The sequence below is a fragment of the Musa acuminata genome, chromosome BXJ1-8 (genome assembly GCF_036884655.1).
Source record: "Musa acuminata AAA Group cultivar baxijiao chromosome BXJ1-8, Cavendish_Baxijiao_AAA, whole genome shotgun sequence".
Taxonomy (NCBI): Eukaryota; Viridiplantae; Streptophyta; class Magnoliopsida; order Zingiberales; family Musaceae; genus Musa; species Musa acuminata.
In genome coordinates this window covers 3,669,659-3,686,663 of record NC_088334.1, presented here as the reverse complement: position 1 = coordinate 3,686,663, position 17,005 = coordinate 3,669,659, and the positions used below count along the sequence as shown (strand labels likewise).

At 44.1% G+C, this 17,005-nt stretch overlaps 2 protein-coding genes and 1 long non-coding RNA gene across 8 annotated transcripts; 2 read left to right on the top strand and 1 right to left on the bottom strand.

Annotated features, from left to right (window-relative positions):
* Nucleotides 1-1,087: 1,087 nt before the first annotated feature.
* LOC135680724 (probable LRR receptor-like serine/threonine-protein kinase At2g16250) lies at nt 1,088-6,852 on the bottom strand. Of its 2 annotated transcripts, none has more exons than XM_065194866.1 (5): nt 6,390-6,852; nt 4,231-6,247; nt 2,705-2,833; nt 2,098-2,120; nt 1,088-2,011 (listed from the first exon to the last, which is right to left on the bottom strand). In XM_065194866.1, the coding sequence occupies exons 2-5, from the start codon at nt 6,183-6,185 to the stop codon at nt 1,416-1,418; spliced, it is 2,703 nt and encodes a 900-aa protein (XP_065050938.1). In that variant the 5' UTR covers nt 6,186-6,247; nt 6,390-6,852; the 3' UTR covers nt 1,088-1,415. The 2 variants fall into 2 exon arrangements, with proteins under 2 accessions (XP_065050938.1, XP_065050939.1); XM_065194867.1 differs by having other exon boundaries at nt 4,231-6,244.
* A 3,058-nt stretch (nt 6,853-9,910) lies between these two features.
* Nucleotides 9,911-12,401, top strand: LOC135588920 (uncharacterized). Of its 5 annotated transcripts, none has more exons than XR_010476528.1 (5): nt 9,927-10,214; nt 11,389-11,504; nt 11,612-11,701; nt 11,796-11,835; nt 11,923-12,401. It is a non-coding gene; the product is annotated as an uncharacterized LOC135588920 (long non-coding RNA). The 5 variants fall into 5 exon arrangements; XR_010476526.1 differs by having other exon boundaries at nt 9,932-10,214; nt 11,394-11,504; XR_010476527.1 differs by having other exon boundaries at nt 9,911-11,504; nt 11,776-11,835.
* A 970-nt stretch (nt 12,402-13,371) lies between these two features.
* LOC135680723 (glycine-rich RNA-binding protein GRP1A-like) lies at nt 13,372-14,378 on the top strand. Its single transcript, XM_065194865.1, has 2 exons — nt 13,372-13,567; nt 13,662-14,378. Exons 1-2 carry the CDS (start codon nt 13,454-13,456, stop codon nt 14,070-14,072), a joined length of 525 nt encoding a protein of 174 aa, XP_065050937.1. The 5' UTR covers nt 13,372-13,453; the 3' UTR covers nt 14,073-14,378.
* Nucleotides 14,379-17,005: the final 2,627 nt, after the last annotated feature.

Below are 17,005 nucleotides of genomic sequence, written 5' to 3'. Positions count from 1 at the left end.
GTTTGAGTGGTAAATATTTGATCATAAATGGTAAAAAGTATATCATCATGCTCATTATCAAATTCTCGTTGTGGTGTAAGACCTAATAAATTTCGTCCTCCGAGTAATTTCCAGATTTTGATTGAAGAGAGAATCTCTCACTGTCATATATATATATATATATATATATATATATATATATAGACACCTAATCAGTTTGTGGATCCTTGAGCTCCAAAAGGCAGGAGCCCTCCGTCATGTGAGGATGGCGGTTCGAATCCGCCAGGATCCGGACAATCTTGATACAGCGGTGGCACTTTTTTCATTAGAATATGGTTGATGAACTTCCTTGTGCTGTCGGATGACTGTCCAAAGTCACTTCCATAAGCCGTGTTTTAAGATTCATAAAGAAAAGAGTTTCCATACCGGCACCCAATAATATTCTACTGTGCTAAAAAAAATCAGGAAATGTGGATTTTTTTTCTTCAGAATTTGAAATCGTTGTATTGTGTACTCAGTAGCTTAAAGTTATGTGGTTCCGTGTGTAATATACACAGAATATTTTGATAGCTTGAGGGCTCATCTCCATGATCAATCAGGTATTACTCGTGTTCTTGTTGCATCCGTAGACAAGCCCGATAAAGAAACATTGTTTTCTAAGGTTCTAATGTTGCTTGGTGGACACGATCTTTCAGGTTTCTTGCTGTAAAGTGCGTGCATTACAGATTGCTGATGAAGTCAAGCTGCGTCATTGAAGCATTTCCCTGTTCATGTCATGTTATGATACTTCTTATTTGTCATCTTCTTCTCCATATTGACATCATAACATTTGTATAAGCTGCATAATAAGCCGCTACATAATTTTGTATATATACCATGACGGTAGCTGCTGAAATCGTCCATCACTAAGTCAAATCATCAAATTTCTCTGAAGATAAGATCTTCAATGATGATAGATTAGCCATAAGATGATTGTCCCGCTTGATCCGCATGCCACAAGCCTTTGCTTGTTCAAACTCATTAACGAACAATGAATCATTGCATGTTTATTCTGTTGCTTATTCAGTTCACACTTCAAATGGCTTAAAATTTCAGACACGTCAAAGTCTGGAGGAGCTTCAGAGTAGTTCCCTTTGTTGAGCGAAACACAAGTTGCAATGTGAAACCACTGTACAATACTCCAAAAACACCACCAGCAACTGACAAAATTACACGAGAAAAGAATCACAGCCCAGACTGCCAAAAGAAAATGAATCACCTGTGAATGTATTTTTGGCTTTCCCAACAGAAAAGTTGTGCATTGTTGGTGTGCATGAGCAGGAGCAGAAGACGGACATCTCATCTGTAGAGAGTTGGTTAGGGGGACGGCGGAGCTGATGAGTGATGTGCATGAACTCGATGTCTTTATTACCCAAAGAATCACCAAAGCCTTCCTCTCAATCCTGCATGTCACGTACACCGGACGGCTCTGGGAAGATCTCCTTGGACAGCCGCTTCCTAGAGAATGATTGCTCCCCTCCTCCGCTCCCTTGAGACCTGGTTGTACCCGACCATTTCACCGCTTGATCCTCCCTCGCTTGCCCTGGTGCCACACACATGGTCTCGGAGGAGCTGCGTCGCCAGCTTCCCATGAATGCCAAATTCCAAGAACCCCTTGACGAAGTCATCGTCGTCAGCGTAGCGGTCGACCCGGTGGTGATGTCCTGCCTTACCACCTTCAACGGGTTCTCCAATGCCGTGAGGATATGCCTCGCTTGCGGCCGCCTATTAGGCTTCGGATTGAGGCAAGACTTTGCAACGATCGCCATGGCCCAGACCTCCTCCAAGTGGTCCTCGTCCACCACCAAGAAAGGATCCACAATCTTCGTCACGGCTTCCTTCTCGTACATGTTGATGTGAGGCAGGGTGTGATCAAGCCACTCGTTCATCGCATTAACATCGTTTGACCCACTAATGCCGAGCTTCCCGGTGATCAGCTCCAGCAACACTTTCCCAAAACAATATACGTCATATGCACATGTTGCAGGAGGCCCTGCAGATTGCAGATTTAGGGAGTAGAAGCAATGGAGTGATATGAAGCAATTGAAACAAAGGAGAGTCGGAATTAAATATTCATACCGGATATATTTTGCACTGATACCCTGTACATCAATCACGGAAGAGAAGCAGCGGTTAGAACTTCGCAAGCTTGATTGAATCTTAGAAAAATACGAGGGAAAGAATGCAAGTCTCATGCACATCTCTTTTTTGATTCTCTATACGATGCCTCGATTAATCCACATCTCTCTTGAAAGAATCTCAGTTAATTAAGAAACAGACGACTACATCTGCCGAAAGACATGGTTATTTGAGGTCTCATATTGCTTTTTATGCCTCTTTCTATGATTGGTGCTTTATTTTCTAATAAAGGTTTTATAATCACATACAGCTACTGCTGATTTGTCTGAATGCTTTTTTACCATCAATCTCTTAATGTCGTAATCCTTTTCGCTATTGACTTGATCAATATGCTTCATTTGTCAAAAAACAGTACCCAACATTCAAGTTAAGTGAATGACACAAAAAATCAATTTGCAAACTACAAACAGAAATCAACTGATGCACAAAGATTCATCAAGATCCAAAATAGACAGAAAACTGACCCACCATAAAACCCTAGGATACTACTACATATATGCTATCTCAAGAATTATTAACAAAGGAAAAAATGTGGATTGGAACTTACTGTGACATTCTCAATAGCCTGGTGATGGCCTTCTGGTGTGCTTCCCCTTCCTGAGCACAGACCTCACTCAAACTTCCAAGCCGCACCTCGAATTTGTCATCAAGAAGGACACTGCTTGCTTGGATGTCTCTGCAACCACAACAGTCTATCCATTACATAGTACTAAATAGGCGATACTTCTTGTGCCGGAAAGAAAATTTCGACAGGATCACCACAAAATATATCAATGGAGGCAACAAGTAGCTTTTGCAAAGAAATTAACTTTGTTAGCAAAAATTTGAATCTTATGCATAGAAAATCACTAGACGAAGCACCATGAACTCCAAGATAGCTCATGTATGTTTGATTAGTACAATGTTGTCAAGTACAGCTGACATGTCGCATACATAATAGCTGTCAAGAATCAATCCTAGAATTATGGACGATAATGGTACACACATAAAATCTATTCTTAGTTACCTAAGCTATGTACCTATATCACCTCAGTTTTAAGATTATTTATGTATGCACATGCCATTTATGCAATAAATATATGACATGACCACATCCAAAGCTGTCGTGTCCGTCTGAGAATGCAACATCCAGTACACAAAAATCTATATTTCTGTTTGCTTATGTTCAGTCTCTAAAGCTGAGAATACAACAACATCCAGTATCTAAATATTAGAGCACCTCAAGGCAGTCTGATTGCATAAAATGTTGTGTAAATGTGTTAAATTGACCTAAGGCCGAATGAAAACATGAAGACTAAGAGGGCTGCTGGCATCTCGAGACAAGATAAATATGCCAAACATAATTGGATAAGTATAAGTGTTCAGTAATCATTCGACATGGAAAAAATGGACCAAGAAAAAGGACCAATCTGCTGCGTCACAATTCTACAAATGAATTAGCAAAGTAGAGAATACAAAAGAAAAATAGCAAAAAAGAGAAGTTAGGAGTTGGCCTAATGTAATTCCTTAAAAGGTAAAAATGATGCAAAAGGTCAGGATTCAAGAATGATCAAGAAATTCAACAGCATGAAACAGAGTAAATAACGAAAAGAAGAATCTTTTAAGCATATCCAAAATGCTTATAAAAAAAAAGTAGATTGTCAAGTATTGGACACTTTGGTAACCTAAAAGACTTCAAACCCTCAGGTTGGCAAAATAACAAGACATATCCAAGTTTCCGAATTCAATAAACCTTGGGAATGGAGCTGTGGAAAGATCTATAAGATATGAAGAGTGGATAATATGTGTTTTCTCACTCACTAAGTTTGTTATATGGAGATCATAACAAAGATGATGGATAAAGCAATCCACTAGAATACATCCAGCAATCATGGTGCTGAAGGTGAAAATCAATTGAATTTGGTGGAAGAGCTTCCGAGATGATAGGGAAAACAAAAAACATTGAACCCGCAAAGACTATCTAAGATAAAAATCTAGTATCTGAATCAATTTGTTTCTATTTTCACTTGTGCAGGCAGACCTATAATTGAACTAGAGTAACCATTGTTTAACTCGACAATATAAGAGCATTACCTATGAACAAGTGGCGGCGAACAATCATGATGAAGATAGCACAGTGCCTGAGCAATTCCTGTTGCAATCTTCAACCTCTTTATCCAATCCAATGACTGCAACCCTTCTTCTGGCTCAGGTTTTGCCTGCAACACCATATAGAGGTCACCGTTTGGCACATATTTATAGACAAGGAATTTCTCGTTCTCATTCTCCAAGCAGTGGCCCATAAATGGCACCAATCTCTCATGCAAACCCTTGGAGAATAAATCCAACTCTGCAGCATGAGCATCCTTTCTGACCTTCCGTACATCCATCCTCTTCACAACCACAGGAATTCCCGTGTCCAATGTGCCATGGTAGATATCGCTCGAATGTCCCTTCTTGATGAGGTTGGCATCACTAAAATCCAAAGTAGCCCGAAACAGCTGCTCATAACTGAAGGCCTCCCCTACATTCAACAAATTGACATAAACACCAGGGGCCTGTGTGCCACTGACAGATGGATCTGCACCTGCACCATTCTCGTGCAGTTCAGCTTTCTGGCCACCAGATCTCTTCAAACAGCATACCAGTAAAACGACCAGTATCACGAGCACCAGAGCACCTCCAAACGCCCCTATCAAGATATACTTTAAGTTCCGATGACCCTCCTTGGAAGTGCCTGAAGGCGGGGCAGTACCCGGTGTGTCATCACCATCATAAAGTAGCCCTCTTGCCGAATAAAACTGCAAACAGTCATCTGGACTTCTCTGATTCTTAGTATTTTTGAAGCAATTCAATCCAAAAGACACATTGCTGCTCGCATTATCTAATGGCAATCGACCTTTGAAGTAGTTATCTGATATATTTACCGTTGCAAACTTGGCGAAGACACTCCCAAAGCTAGAAGAGATATCACCATAATAGAGGTTGCTTGAAAGGTCGAAGAGAGCATCACTGTCGTTTCCTTCGACAATAGCCGGCACAAGGTCTGGAAGTACTCCAGTGAGGTTATTGTAAGAGACGTCAACCAAGCGTAGCTCCAAAAGAGACCAGAGTGAGTCAGGTAATGTCCCAGAGAAATTGTTGCGACTCAGTTTGATGGACTGAAGCCGGGGAAGAACGGCCAAGAGACCGGTCGTGAGACTGCCTGAAAGCGAGTTGTTGGCCAAGATGAGATGTTGTAGGCTCCTTAGGTTCTTGAGGTCATCAGGAAGCGATCCGGCGAGGGAATTGAAGCTGAGATCAAGAATGGCGAGCGAAGAGAGATCACCGAGCTGTGCAGGGACCGATCCGGTGAGGTTATTGTTCGCCAGGATCAGGGTTTTCAAGGCTCGGAGCGTGCCGAGGGCCAGCGGCAGCGAACCGGATAGGGAGTTGGAGGAGAGGTCGAGGTAGACGAGGTTGGCGAGCGCCGCGAAGGACGCCGGGATAGGCCCGGAGAGGGCGTTGCGAGAGAGGTCGAGGAGAGTGAGGTTGCTCAGCTGACCGAGCGTGGGCGGGATGTTGCCCGTGATGGCGTTGCCAGCCAGGTTGAGCACGGCGAGCCCGGCGGCGCCGCTGAGCGAGTTAGGGATGGAGCCGACGACGGAGGCGTCGCGGAGAATAAGGACCGCAAAGGTCGGGGCGAGTTCTCGGCCGAACCAGTCCGGGATGGGTCCGGGGAGGGCGAACCCGGTGGCGTTGAAGGAGACGAGCTGGGTAAGGTTCCTGAGCCCGTCGACCGCGAACCGGGGGCTCAAGCGACCCACCCGGGTACGGCGGAGGCCGGAGAGGTCGAGGCGCACGACCCGGCCGGAGGCGCTGCAGGCGACGCCGGTCCAGGACGTGCACGGGTCCGCCCGCCGCGGCCAGTCCCGGGCTCGGAGACCAAGCGAGGCACGGAGGCTGTACAACCCCGCGAGATCAGCCGCCGAGCTCAGTTTCTGCGCCGCCGCGGCGCGCCACAGCGCGAAGACGACGAAGACAACAACGGCGGCCACGACACGGGGCATGGCTACAGTTGGTCCATCGATCGCGGGCCTCCGAGCGCCTCCTCCTCGTCTCCACTTCTCTTCTTGATTCCAGAAAGATCGATTCAAAATTAAATGAAAAAAGGGGGGAAAATCGAGAAGAAAAAAAAAGGAAACAAATTAAAAGAAGAAAAGAGGAGGGAAAAATCAAAATCCAATGGGAGAAGAAAAGAACTGAAAAGCGACCTCTGCCGCTGCTACCTCCGCAGCTACTCGTTCGGGCCAAATTAAGAGGCTTCCTCCAATTTAATGCTCATGTCCCGATTCCAAACGCCTGCTCTTTCTTCTCCCTTCTCTCCTCTCTTTCCCTCCCCCCAATAATGATGATAGTAATAGCACTGCGCGACGATCATAAGGACATTAAAGGTTAGATTACAATGATCGGCTGGGTGGCGGCCTAGGAAGGAGAGGGAAAGGGTGGCGACGGCGCCGGCGCCGGCGACGGTGGCCGGAGTTAGAGGGGGGTTTGACTTGTACGGCAAGAGCGGGAGAGAGAGCTAAGTGGGGAGGTCCGACGTTAAATCATCGGCGGTGGAAATGGCTTCGTCTTCGGGCCGCAGATTCCTAAAACATCCCCCATTCTTTCCTCTCTCTCTCTCTCTCTCTCTCTCTCACCCACTCCCGCTCGTCTTCGCCTTTACATATCTGCCCTTCCGTGTTTCAATATCACGTATTCGCCATATATATGGTTGATGATTCTGGGACGTAAATGCCCCTGGGTCAAGGGGTGACGAGGACTTTATGATTGGCGAAGGCAGGATGTTGACCGCCTCCAATCTGAACAGTTATGATCCCGTGGAATTTTGACCGTGTGCCTCGAAATTGACGGCTCCTGATGCGGTCGACATCGAGTCTCTAAGACGGTGTGCCGTCTTTGCATTTCGTGCGCATTTGATTTCCCACATCATACGGCGCTTGCTGATCGAGCAGCTCTCAATTATGCTAAAGATGAGTGCAACTTCTGTCATCGTCACAAAAGTCTAACTCGACCCATCTTGTCGGCAGTCAAAGGAAGGCTCTGCGATCAATCGCTTGGATATACATATAGCACCTCGTTGTTGACATTCTCGATTCATTTATATGGTTAATACTTTGGCCACTCATTCGCGGACTCCATCTTTCTCTACCTAAATTAACTCTAACTCCTAGACTTGGCTTTTTCACTACCATATCTTATAAATACAGATTATTTAGAGGAAAGGAAAAGAAAAGATGGCTAAGAACAAGTTGCTGAAATGCATCGATCGAACAGTGGACAGCTGCAACTCGTAGAAGAAAGCAAGAACCCTATTCGACACGCAATACCTTGTGATGTCTTCTCACATGCATTCGTAGGAGAAGAAGATTAAGATCATGATCCATTATGTGCCTTGTGTGAAAATGAAGAGGAGCTGCAGGTGACTGGTTCAAATATTGCTGCTTAAAATCTCTCAAACATTGAAGAAAATAGAACATAAATAGCAGACGATATAAGAGAGCTGTCGACTCGGATGATGATAAATAGCAAGCGCGTGAGCACTGTCCTTCATCTACCCAGAGAATTACCTGCCCCGTGATCGGAGATGTGGGGGCCACGACTGCGAGACGTGTGGTTCTTTTCTTTCCGCACCCGGGAGAGCACGGGACCCGCGTTGACCAAACTCTGCTGCCGACCAAAGTGGAGCTTTTATAGCTTGCGGTGGCTCCGCGATCCCCCTTTGACCACACGCGCCCGCGTTGACCTCGCGAGTTTTCTTGGAACATCCAATTTGCCACGACCCTCTTCCTACTCATTTATATACTCGATTCAACCACATGATCACTTAATCGACTCGTCCTAAATCCGATTAAGGATCGGGTCGAATAGACAACGGTGCCGTAAAAAAAATTTAAATATTTACTGCTGTTGCTTGTTGTCGTTGACTGTAGGATCGATGTGGTTTGGTTTAATCCCGAAGACGTAAATTCATCTCGGGAGCCCATAGGGGGTCGCTAGAAGAGGTTGAGGTGGGGAACAAATTCGATCAATAGCAATCTTGAGATATTGCTTATTGGCCAAAGGCAAATATAGTATCATCCCGAGGTACACTTTAGCCTCATCGATGTCACTGTATAAGCGATCAACTTCGAGACGATATTTTCAACCTAACCCTTTCAACGACAAGATTAGTTGGGAAATGAAAATTAATTGAAATGCCTCCCTTTTTACACTTTGGGGGCTGATTTTTATACTTGAGCGATCAATGAAATAAAACCAACCACTAGTTTGGGTGCTTCTTACGTCCTACAAAGACTCATTTATATCAATGGCTAATGGACACATATCTCTATGAGTGACATCAGAGAATGATGGTTGTGGGAGTGTCGTTTGTTAGGCTGGAGCATATCTAGGATAAGCAAGGGATGGTCCCCTACATTAGGCATCCGAAAAAAAGGAAAAATTAGAATTAGGCCACACCACCTAAAGAATACCCTATGTCGCTAGGTGTGCAGGCCTTTCCAAAGTCATGATAAATAATGGGTGATGGATTATTTACTACGGATGTACCAAAAAAAGGAGAAATAAGGATGCATCTTATTATCAAGGATTAATTCACCTTGTAGTTGGCTCGTGCGACTCTTCCAAATATCAAGATGGGCAGAGGTCGATGGATCATGCTTTTATTAATACCCATAGGGAAGGGGTAGGGGTTCTTCCGCCCATATTATTTACCAGATGATAGTCTCCAACTAGATGAGTTAATACTTACGTAATTATTTTGCCTGTCACTTATCATTTTAATTTAATATTTGAGTAACAATCGATAAAATGCTCACAAATTTTACATCATCCAACCTCGAATCTTCTAATCATCATTGGAGGAGGTTCTCAAGCATCCTTGATCGTCACTCAAAGGTTCATGTTTCCTGCGTGAGACTTACTCTTAATCATGACACCTCTATAATCGACTTATTGCCCCATACCTCAAAATTTCCAAGAGAATATGATTAAGATATATTAATAAGAGGATACTACGGCTATGCACGTCTTATATCGACGGCCAATTGGCTTCCCATCAGAATCCATGTTGACCGCTGCAGTACCTTTCAATTGGTCAACCGGCAACAGTGCTGATTTCTGCACTCACACACACACACACTGCATGGAATGGGAAACCATTACCAAGTGGGAACGGGTTTTCTCCGTCAACACAAGTGTCTCTTTCTGTGATGTGGAGGGGTTAGGATCGAATGATCATCGAGATAACGCATACTGCTGAGCGAGTAATATATAGGAGATCATTAGATAAATTATTATGATGGCATGGATTCTTAACAATATAATAGATAATTGGATATATATATACAATATAATAATAGATCATTAGATAAAGGTTGGACGGAAGGTAGTGCTCTGTGCAGGTAATTGACATCACATTCTCAGCCATGTTCTTCTGTTATCGTGACTTTGGGAAGTCAACTCCAAATCAAGTCAACTGCTTCATTAATGCCTTCCTCTTCCCCTGTGATGTGGAGAGATGGAATCAACGCGCTTGCAACTAAAAAGGAAGGAACACAGCACTTGTCTTGTGCAGTCACGTCGCCATGATAAAGCTAACTTTAGATCACAAGCCTATATAGTTGTTTTCTTTTGGGTAGAATTATGTGGTTAATAGGTTGATTTCAAGCTATTATATTTAGTATTTTTTTTTATTTTTGTAAAGGATAGGTGATAAAGATTATATTATATTGTAATAAATTATTTAAATCTTTATTAATTAATTTAGCCGATATATTTCAATTTAGTAAATTGACACTATTAGCCTTTGTGTATGTATGTATGTATATTAATCTCCATTAATTTTGGTTTGGGATGGTAATGTGGTGTTCGGGCCACTTTAAGCTCGGCCCAGTCCGCATCGGGGAATCGGAGGGAAGGGTTCTGCTGAACTGGACGGGACCGGGGGAGGGTTTCGACTTCCGGCGTCTTCTCATGGAGTTGCGGAGGGAAGGGCTCTTCTTCTTCTTCTTCTTCTTCTTCCGGATTTCTGTGTGAGCGTTCTGGATTTCTGGATGAGGATTTGGCGAATTCCGAAACTTCGATTGATCTGTTATGTTGAATGCCCTTTCCAATTTGATGTGGAGGTTTCGCTTTTGGAAATGGGTAGCATGAAGATAAAGGAATGCAGTTAGATTATCTTGTCTCCTTCATCAAATTTGCCCTTGGAATTTGTCATAGCAAACGATATTAGTGGAATCAGGTTACGATCTATTTGGATAGAAGGAATGAGAGACATGGAGTGTGATCGAAGGGCTATTTAGTTATCATCATGAGAGGGGAAGACTGTATTAGATTGCGAGATCCCTAACGATAAAATGACCATCTAGGATAGTGATGATCGTCTTCCAGATACAACCTTTAATTATATTTGTATATGTACTTTTTCCTCTTTATGAAATCTAAATACTATTCTTCGCATGTAATTTGAGGCATTTGCTTCTTCAAAGTCAAATAGGCTATGATGAAATTAGATGTAACCTCATTAGACTGTTGAAAATCTAGCAAGTAGTGCTTGATTGATTATGTTGTACTCAAGCAGCGAATTATTCTGTTGTCATCTACATCCACTTTAATATTCATCACTAAGAACATCAAGAGATACCTGCTCTGTAACTTCAGCTTGTGACATCTGCACAAGACTATAGTCACATCGAGAGATACCTGCTCTTTAATATTCATCACAAATGATGTTATTGGATCGTCCGATTATGGTACTTTAGCCACAAAACCTCATCTAGAATCGGGCTTTGTCGAAAAGTCAACTCTATGAGTTTGTTTAACCTACCTCAATCAACTTGTTACTTGTACTGCGATAGTCTCCTTACCATTTGATCATCTCTCTTAAATAAAGTTCAAAGCAAGCACCATATGCTTTCTTTTTTTGTTTCATATATAGTTTATACTTCATTGACCTAATCATTCTAGAGATTATAGCTTCATATCAAGTCATAGAGCGCATTGATTCATATGCCCTATTTTTCATCTTAACTTAGATTTATTTATTTTTCCTTGTGCAAAAAATATTTATTTTTTATAAAAAAAATTTCTTGTGTCAATATTGCCAAAAGTGTCTCTCTGTATGTGGAGGTAAAACTGCTGGTCTATCCGATACCTTGCAAATGCAAGAGCCTTATACATTGGGTTCCACTTATTTCTTGTGTCTAGATCAGACGTTTCGCCGAAGCTGCCTTAATATGACTACGTGCAGAAGAATCTCAGTAAGCATTCTGCCTGTGAAAATTAGGCTGCCTGGTCGAGATCATCTACTTATTATGATTCAGGTACATCTAATTTCTACAATTATCCTTAGTATAGCATCATGTTTTTTATTTTCTTATCAGTTTGTTGTGGCTGAGTGGGGCATCTCTTTTGCTGGGGAACTTTGCAGTGGCATTGTAACTGAGGTGAAAGAAAATGATGGTAATCGATGAAAGTATTCCTGAGATATTTACGTTCAGACAATTTTTTATGATTTAAGGTAATATAAATTGTTCATGCAGTGAGATTTCATAGATATTCTTGTTTGTTTACGCTATGACTTGCACTTGATAGAACAAGTACCATTCTCGCAGAATCCAAGAGCATCGGACAAATCTGATCCATGGTTGGAAGGTTAGTAAATCATAGGAAAATGTTACTTCTTCTTTTGGGACAAACTGTTATTGATGATAGAAAACCATGCTTCTTTTTTATTTCTAGCGAGATGATGGTGCCTGATGGAATTGTCAACAGGTCTTGGTTTTAGTGATCAAGACTCGAGAGAGCAGCAAATCCGATGAAGTAGAGAACAAGTTGATGTTTTGTGATAGAGTATCATGCTCATACGCCGAAGAGAAGCATCTCCCATATCAAATTGATGATGTGCCTTTTGGCTCGCGTCACAGGTGAATTGTTCTGTTCTACCTGTTTTTATCAGTAATAGTTACTATCTCATCTATTTTTTCATTAAAAATAATTAGAAAAAAATTATTACATAGAATGACGTATGTGACGCTCGTCCGAGGAGACTGTTTTATCTATTTCAATGTATAATTGTGCATGCCAAATCTCTAGCATGGCTTCTCATGTGTGTGCCAAGTTCAGATTTATATTTTGTTCTCATGGGACTCAGAACATGAGACCAATTCTTATACAGTAACGTACTAACCAATCGGAAGAGACTGTTCTATCTATTTCAATCTTTAATTGTGCATGCCAAATATCTAGCATTGCTTCTCATGTGTATGCCAACTTCAGATTTTATATTTTGTTACAATACACTAATTCGTGCCCAAATCTCTCATGCTGTTTCTCCTATAAGTTTTAAGTGATTGCCTTTCTTCGTTCATACATGGGTATATGCCTGGAATCTTCAAGTGTGTATATTCACTTAATCTTATAATTGTGTTTCATGTCAAGTACCTTTTCTATACCATGAGTAATAAGTCCATTCAATCTGTTAGCCTAATGGTACGTATTTTTGGCTCTTATTTGCTGGGGAGCAGAATATATTTTCTTTACAAAAGGTAAATGATAAGGAATTGGAGTTCATGACATTAAAATATTTAACCAGTCAATATCTTTAAAAAAATCAAAATAAAAAGATACATAAGATGATTAGAAATATGTTGAGACACTAACAGGGAATCATTATAACGATAAGTTGCGATGTGATGTGCCCAAATGACATATGAATGAAAGCGGGAGTGACGTCTGAAAAGAATTATAATTTGATACCGATATTTTTTTAGGTCGTTTTCGTTGTCTTACGCGACACGATCGAAAGACGTGGCATCATCTTTGCCGCACGATTCCTCTTCCCTCGATCGTCACGACGAGGAGTACTTGCTTGGACGTCGGGATCGTGCAATCGGAGGGAGGAGAGTATCCGCCCCTTTTTTTTATTGGTTCATCGTGGGTCCCGTGGTGCGCACTTTTGCTTCCTCCAATCACGAGGCAGGGACACGAACAGGGGTCAGCCACAACCTGACTCAGAAAACCGTCACCCTCCACACCTCGAACACGGATAACGCTTCGAGGGGTGGGGAGGTAATTTCGGACATGCAGATATTTTGCTCGACCCTAAAAGCTGGTCGGCGTCTTGATGTTTCCGACGGTAGATCCTTTGCGCGGTGAGATTACCTCATCGCCTACTGTTCTCTATAAATTGGCGCGATTTATAGATCTAGGGTTTCTCGTGCTCTCTTCGAGGCGGGTTGATTTCTTCTCCCCGCCCTTCTCTTTTCCTCCGATGGCGAATTCCGACTCTGAGTTCCGTTGCTTCGTCGGCGGCCTCGCCTGGGCCACCGACGACGCTTCCCTCGAGAGGGCCTTTAGCCCTTTCGGCGAGATCATCGAGTCCAAGGTGATCTGCGTTTTGACCCGCCTGTCGACTAATTTTCTTCTCCTCTTTCGCGGATCTGTTGGATCTTATGGCGTGCGCTGTGTTCTGGGTGCAGATCATCAATGACAAGGAGACGGGGAGGTCGAGGGGGTTCGGGTTTGTTACCTTCCGCGACGAGCAGTCGATGAGGGACGCCATCGAGGGGATGAACGGCCAGATCCTCGATGGGAGGAGCATCACCGTCAACGAAGCCCAGGCCCGCAGCGGCGGGGGCGGCTTCCGCAGCGGCGGAGGCGGCGGGTACGGTGGTGGTCGCCGTGACGGAGGAGGGTACAACCGCGGAGGCGGCGGCGGCGGCTATGGAGGAGGCGGTGGCGGCTATGGGGGAGGCGGTGGCGGCTATGGGGGAGGCGGTGGCGGCTACGGCGGTGGGTACGGCCGCGACCGCGGATACGCCGGTGGTGACGGTGCGTCCCGCTTCCCAAGGGGCGGTGGTGGCGCGTCGGACGGGAACTGGAGGAAGTGAGCCGTGGTCGAGGGCTCTGTGGTGTCGTTAAAGTTATGTCGGTCTCGTTTGGTTCGCGTTGTTTGCTTTTGTGATTCCGCCGTGGTCGTTGCTGTGATGTCTTTGGTCTGCGCCTCCCTTTCGGTCATCGGAAAGGATTTGGTTCGCGTTGTATTTAAAAGTTCCTTCCGATTAGATCTCTCAACGGACGGCGCATCTTCGTAAAGGGGTCTCTCATTTCATCGACAGAAATTAGTCCAAATATTTACCAAATTCTAGCAGATGATTCACAGCATTGCACAACTAATAAGATTTTAATTTTGTGTATCGCTTTGTGATCTTTAATTCCTCGCGGTGTTGATGGTGGCAGCAACGACCATGGAAGACACTGTTATGTCGATCCGATGCTTGCTCGAGCGTATGTGCTACTGTAGTAGGCTGGCGGTGACATCTTTCAAGTTCGCGGCTCGAGCATTTGGCCACCGATGGAATGTATGCATGCAGTCTTGTAGTCATTGGCAGCAGCAACACGACATGGAATTCAACTGTTTTGTTTGCGACGAACGCATAATTGAATGTTAGAAATATAAATTAGATCTCCTCAGTTCTTAAGTCTTTAGATGGAATAATAATATTATTATTATTGGATTCAGTGTTTTTTTAAGCTTTTAGATCAAGATGATTGAATTCAGTGTTTTGAGTTACTCTTTAAATCCGAACCGATTTGAATCAGTTGTCGGTTTTAAATCGATTCAGATAGTTCGATTGGAAATCGAACTGAAATCCAATAATTTTTGCATTGACGATTAACGGTTTGAGACCGAGTACAGATGATTTTGAGCCGTATCCCAAACGATCCTCTTCAACCTCATTACATTTAGGACACGTTGGAGAAGGGTTGCGACTTCCCAGGCCATGCAACCAACCTGTTGACCCAACGTAAGGAAGTCCCACATCTGGTCAACTACTTCGCCTCTCTCTCTCTCTCTCTCTCTCTTCACCGTCGATTGACTTTACTAACGAAGACATGATTTGAGTATCATGGTATGAATCGGGGAAGCGTGGGAGGTGCGATTGGTGGTGTTATTGTCTTGATGTTGTGAATCAGCATGATTTGATTCTATCTCGAAGGCACAAGGTCATCTGAATGACCCATGTGGCAATTGAGCGAGGAGATTAAAGTCCAGGAAGGTTCGATCGAAGCGATTTCGAGAAGACAATTGAGCGTTTGAGGTGACTCTCAAGTCGAACCGAGGTATGCTCTAGCCTCCTTGGGGTTCAAGGACGAGTCGAGGTGTGCCTTGGTCTTCTTGGGGATCATGTATAAGAGGTCAGCGTCAGAGGAGATTTTTTGACGTCAGAGGTCAGCGTATGGAGTTGAAACAGTAGTGGATTCGAGTCATTCTATTTCACATGCTTCTGGTGTGTCTCACTCGGTGGGATTATTGTAACAAAATGCCCCGACATGGGTCAGGTTTTCCGGCACACATCTTGGGCACATTTTGCTTGATTTTTCTATCGTGGCGGCCATTCGTCCCTACCATAGCGAGTCAGGGGGGTTTCGTCGTGGCAGACCTTTGTCCCCATCGTAGTGAGTCAATGGTGTTCCGCTGTGGTGGGCCTTCGTCCCGTCATAGTGGGTATCTATTTTTATCGTAGCGGGTCTGCTTTTCCACCATAGTCGGTCTTTGTCCTTGCTGTGGTCTCCGTCCTCACTGTAGCAAGTCAGTGGGCTTCGGTCATAGATGACATTTGTCCCCACCATAGCAGGTCTTCTTTTCTACCGTGGCGAACCTTCGACCTACCATGACCTACCATAGCGGATAGCGAGTCTTCGTTTCCACCATAGCGGGTTAAGGGCTTCCATCGGGGCAGGCCTTTATTTCGACGTAGCAGGTCTTCATTTCCACTATAGCGAGTCAAGTGCTTTCGTCATGTCGGACCGTCATCCCGCTGTAGCAAGTCTTCATCCCCGCCGTAGTAGGTTTGTGCAACCCATCATCGTCGATCGGGATGGGGTGTTCCCACAGGGCAAACCCTTATGTAGCTGGCCAAGGCGTTAGGTCCTAGCTTGCCGATCCATCATGTCGTGGCAAGGTGAGGTGGCTAGCAAGTGGACATCATATTGTGGTGGATTTTTCTCGCCTCCTCACGTCATGGTGGGTTTTTTCCCGCCTTGTCAAGGGTGCAATAGGTCTCGAGGCCCATGCCCTCTAAGTGGGTCTTGAATATTCTACCCTTTATGGTAAGGCTCGAGTTCTCCTACTATCAGGGGGCTCCCTCGAGGTGCTATCATGAGGGGAGCTTCCTGCCATCAAGAATCTTCCAGGCTGGGGACAACTAACCCGATTGTGGGAGGCAAGGGGGCAAGGACTCTCTTCAAATTTCTTTTGTTCGCTAAGTGGAAAGGATCATTTTGTGCCTTAGCCCTTTTCTTTAGCCTTCGCATTCTTGGATTTCAGGAGCTTTTGCCTTACCCTTTGTCATTGCCTGTGATGGGTTGATCGACCTCTCCCCATCTCCCTCAACAATCCTCTAACGTCCACAAACTAGGTTGAGATGTCTTCGCCCTCTCAAACTAGCTTTGATTCATCGAGTCGACAGTCCATTGAGGTCCATGCTTTATCCTCGAGTAATCTAAGAGTGGAGCGGGTTGATTTGCACTCATTCGAGGATGATTCTGATGGATCCAAAAGCCCCATTGGGACCTAGAGTCCATGCATGGTACTCATGACTGTGACTCAATTAGAATTGCATCTCAATTGGATTGGCTGTGATCTCTCTATTACATCTCACCAAAGTATGAGCTGCTTGTCCCAAGACTTGGGTAGTGTCCCTTTGACCCGATCCTCTGGGCCTTCTATTTATTTTGTGATGCCCTTGAAACAGGGCTACACCTCTTATTTCACCTGAATTGGCTGTGATCTCTCTATTGCATCTCACCGAAGTATGAG

Coding starts and splice junctions, on each gene's coding strand:
- LOC135680724 (XM_065194866.1), bottom strand. CDS start 6,185: ATGCCCCGTGTCGTGGCCGCCGTTGTTGTCTTCGTCGTCTTCGCGCTG. Junction 2,121..2,704: donor AGGCTATTGAGAATGTCACA/GTAAGTTCCAAT, acceptor ATTGATGTACAG/GGTATCAGTGCAAAATATAT. Junction 2,012..2,097: donor ATCAGTGCAAAATATATCCG/GTATGAATATTT, acceptor TGCAATCTGCAG/GGCCTCCTGCAACATGTGCA.
- LOC135680723 (XM_065194865.1), top strand. CDS start 13,454: ATGGCGAATTCCGACTCTGAGTTCCGTTGCTTCGTCGGCGGCCTCGCC. Junction 13,568..13,661: donor GCGAGATCATCGAGTCCAAG/GTGATCTGCGTT, acceptor TTCTGGGTGCAG/ATCATCAATGACAAGGAGAC.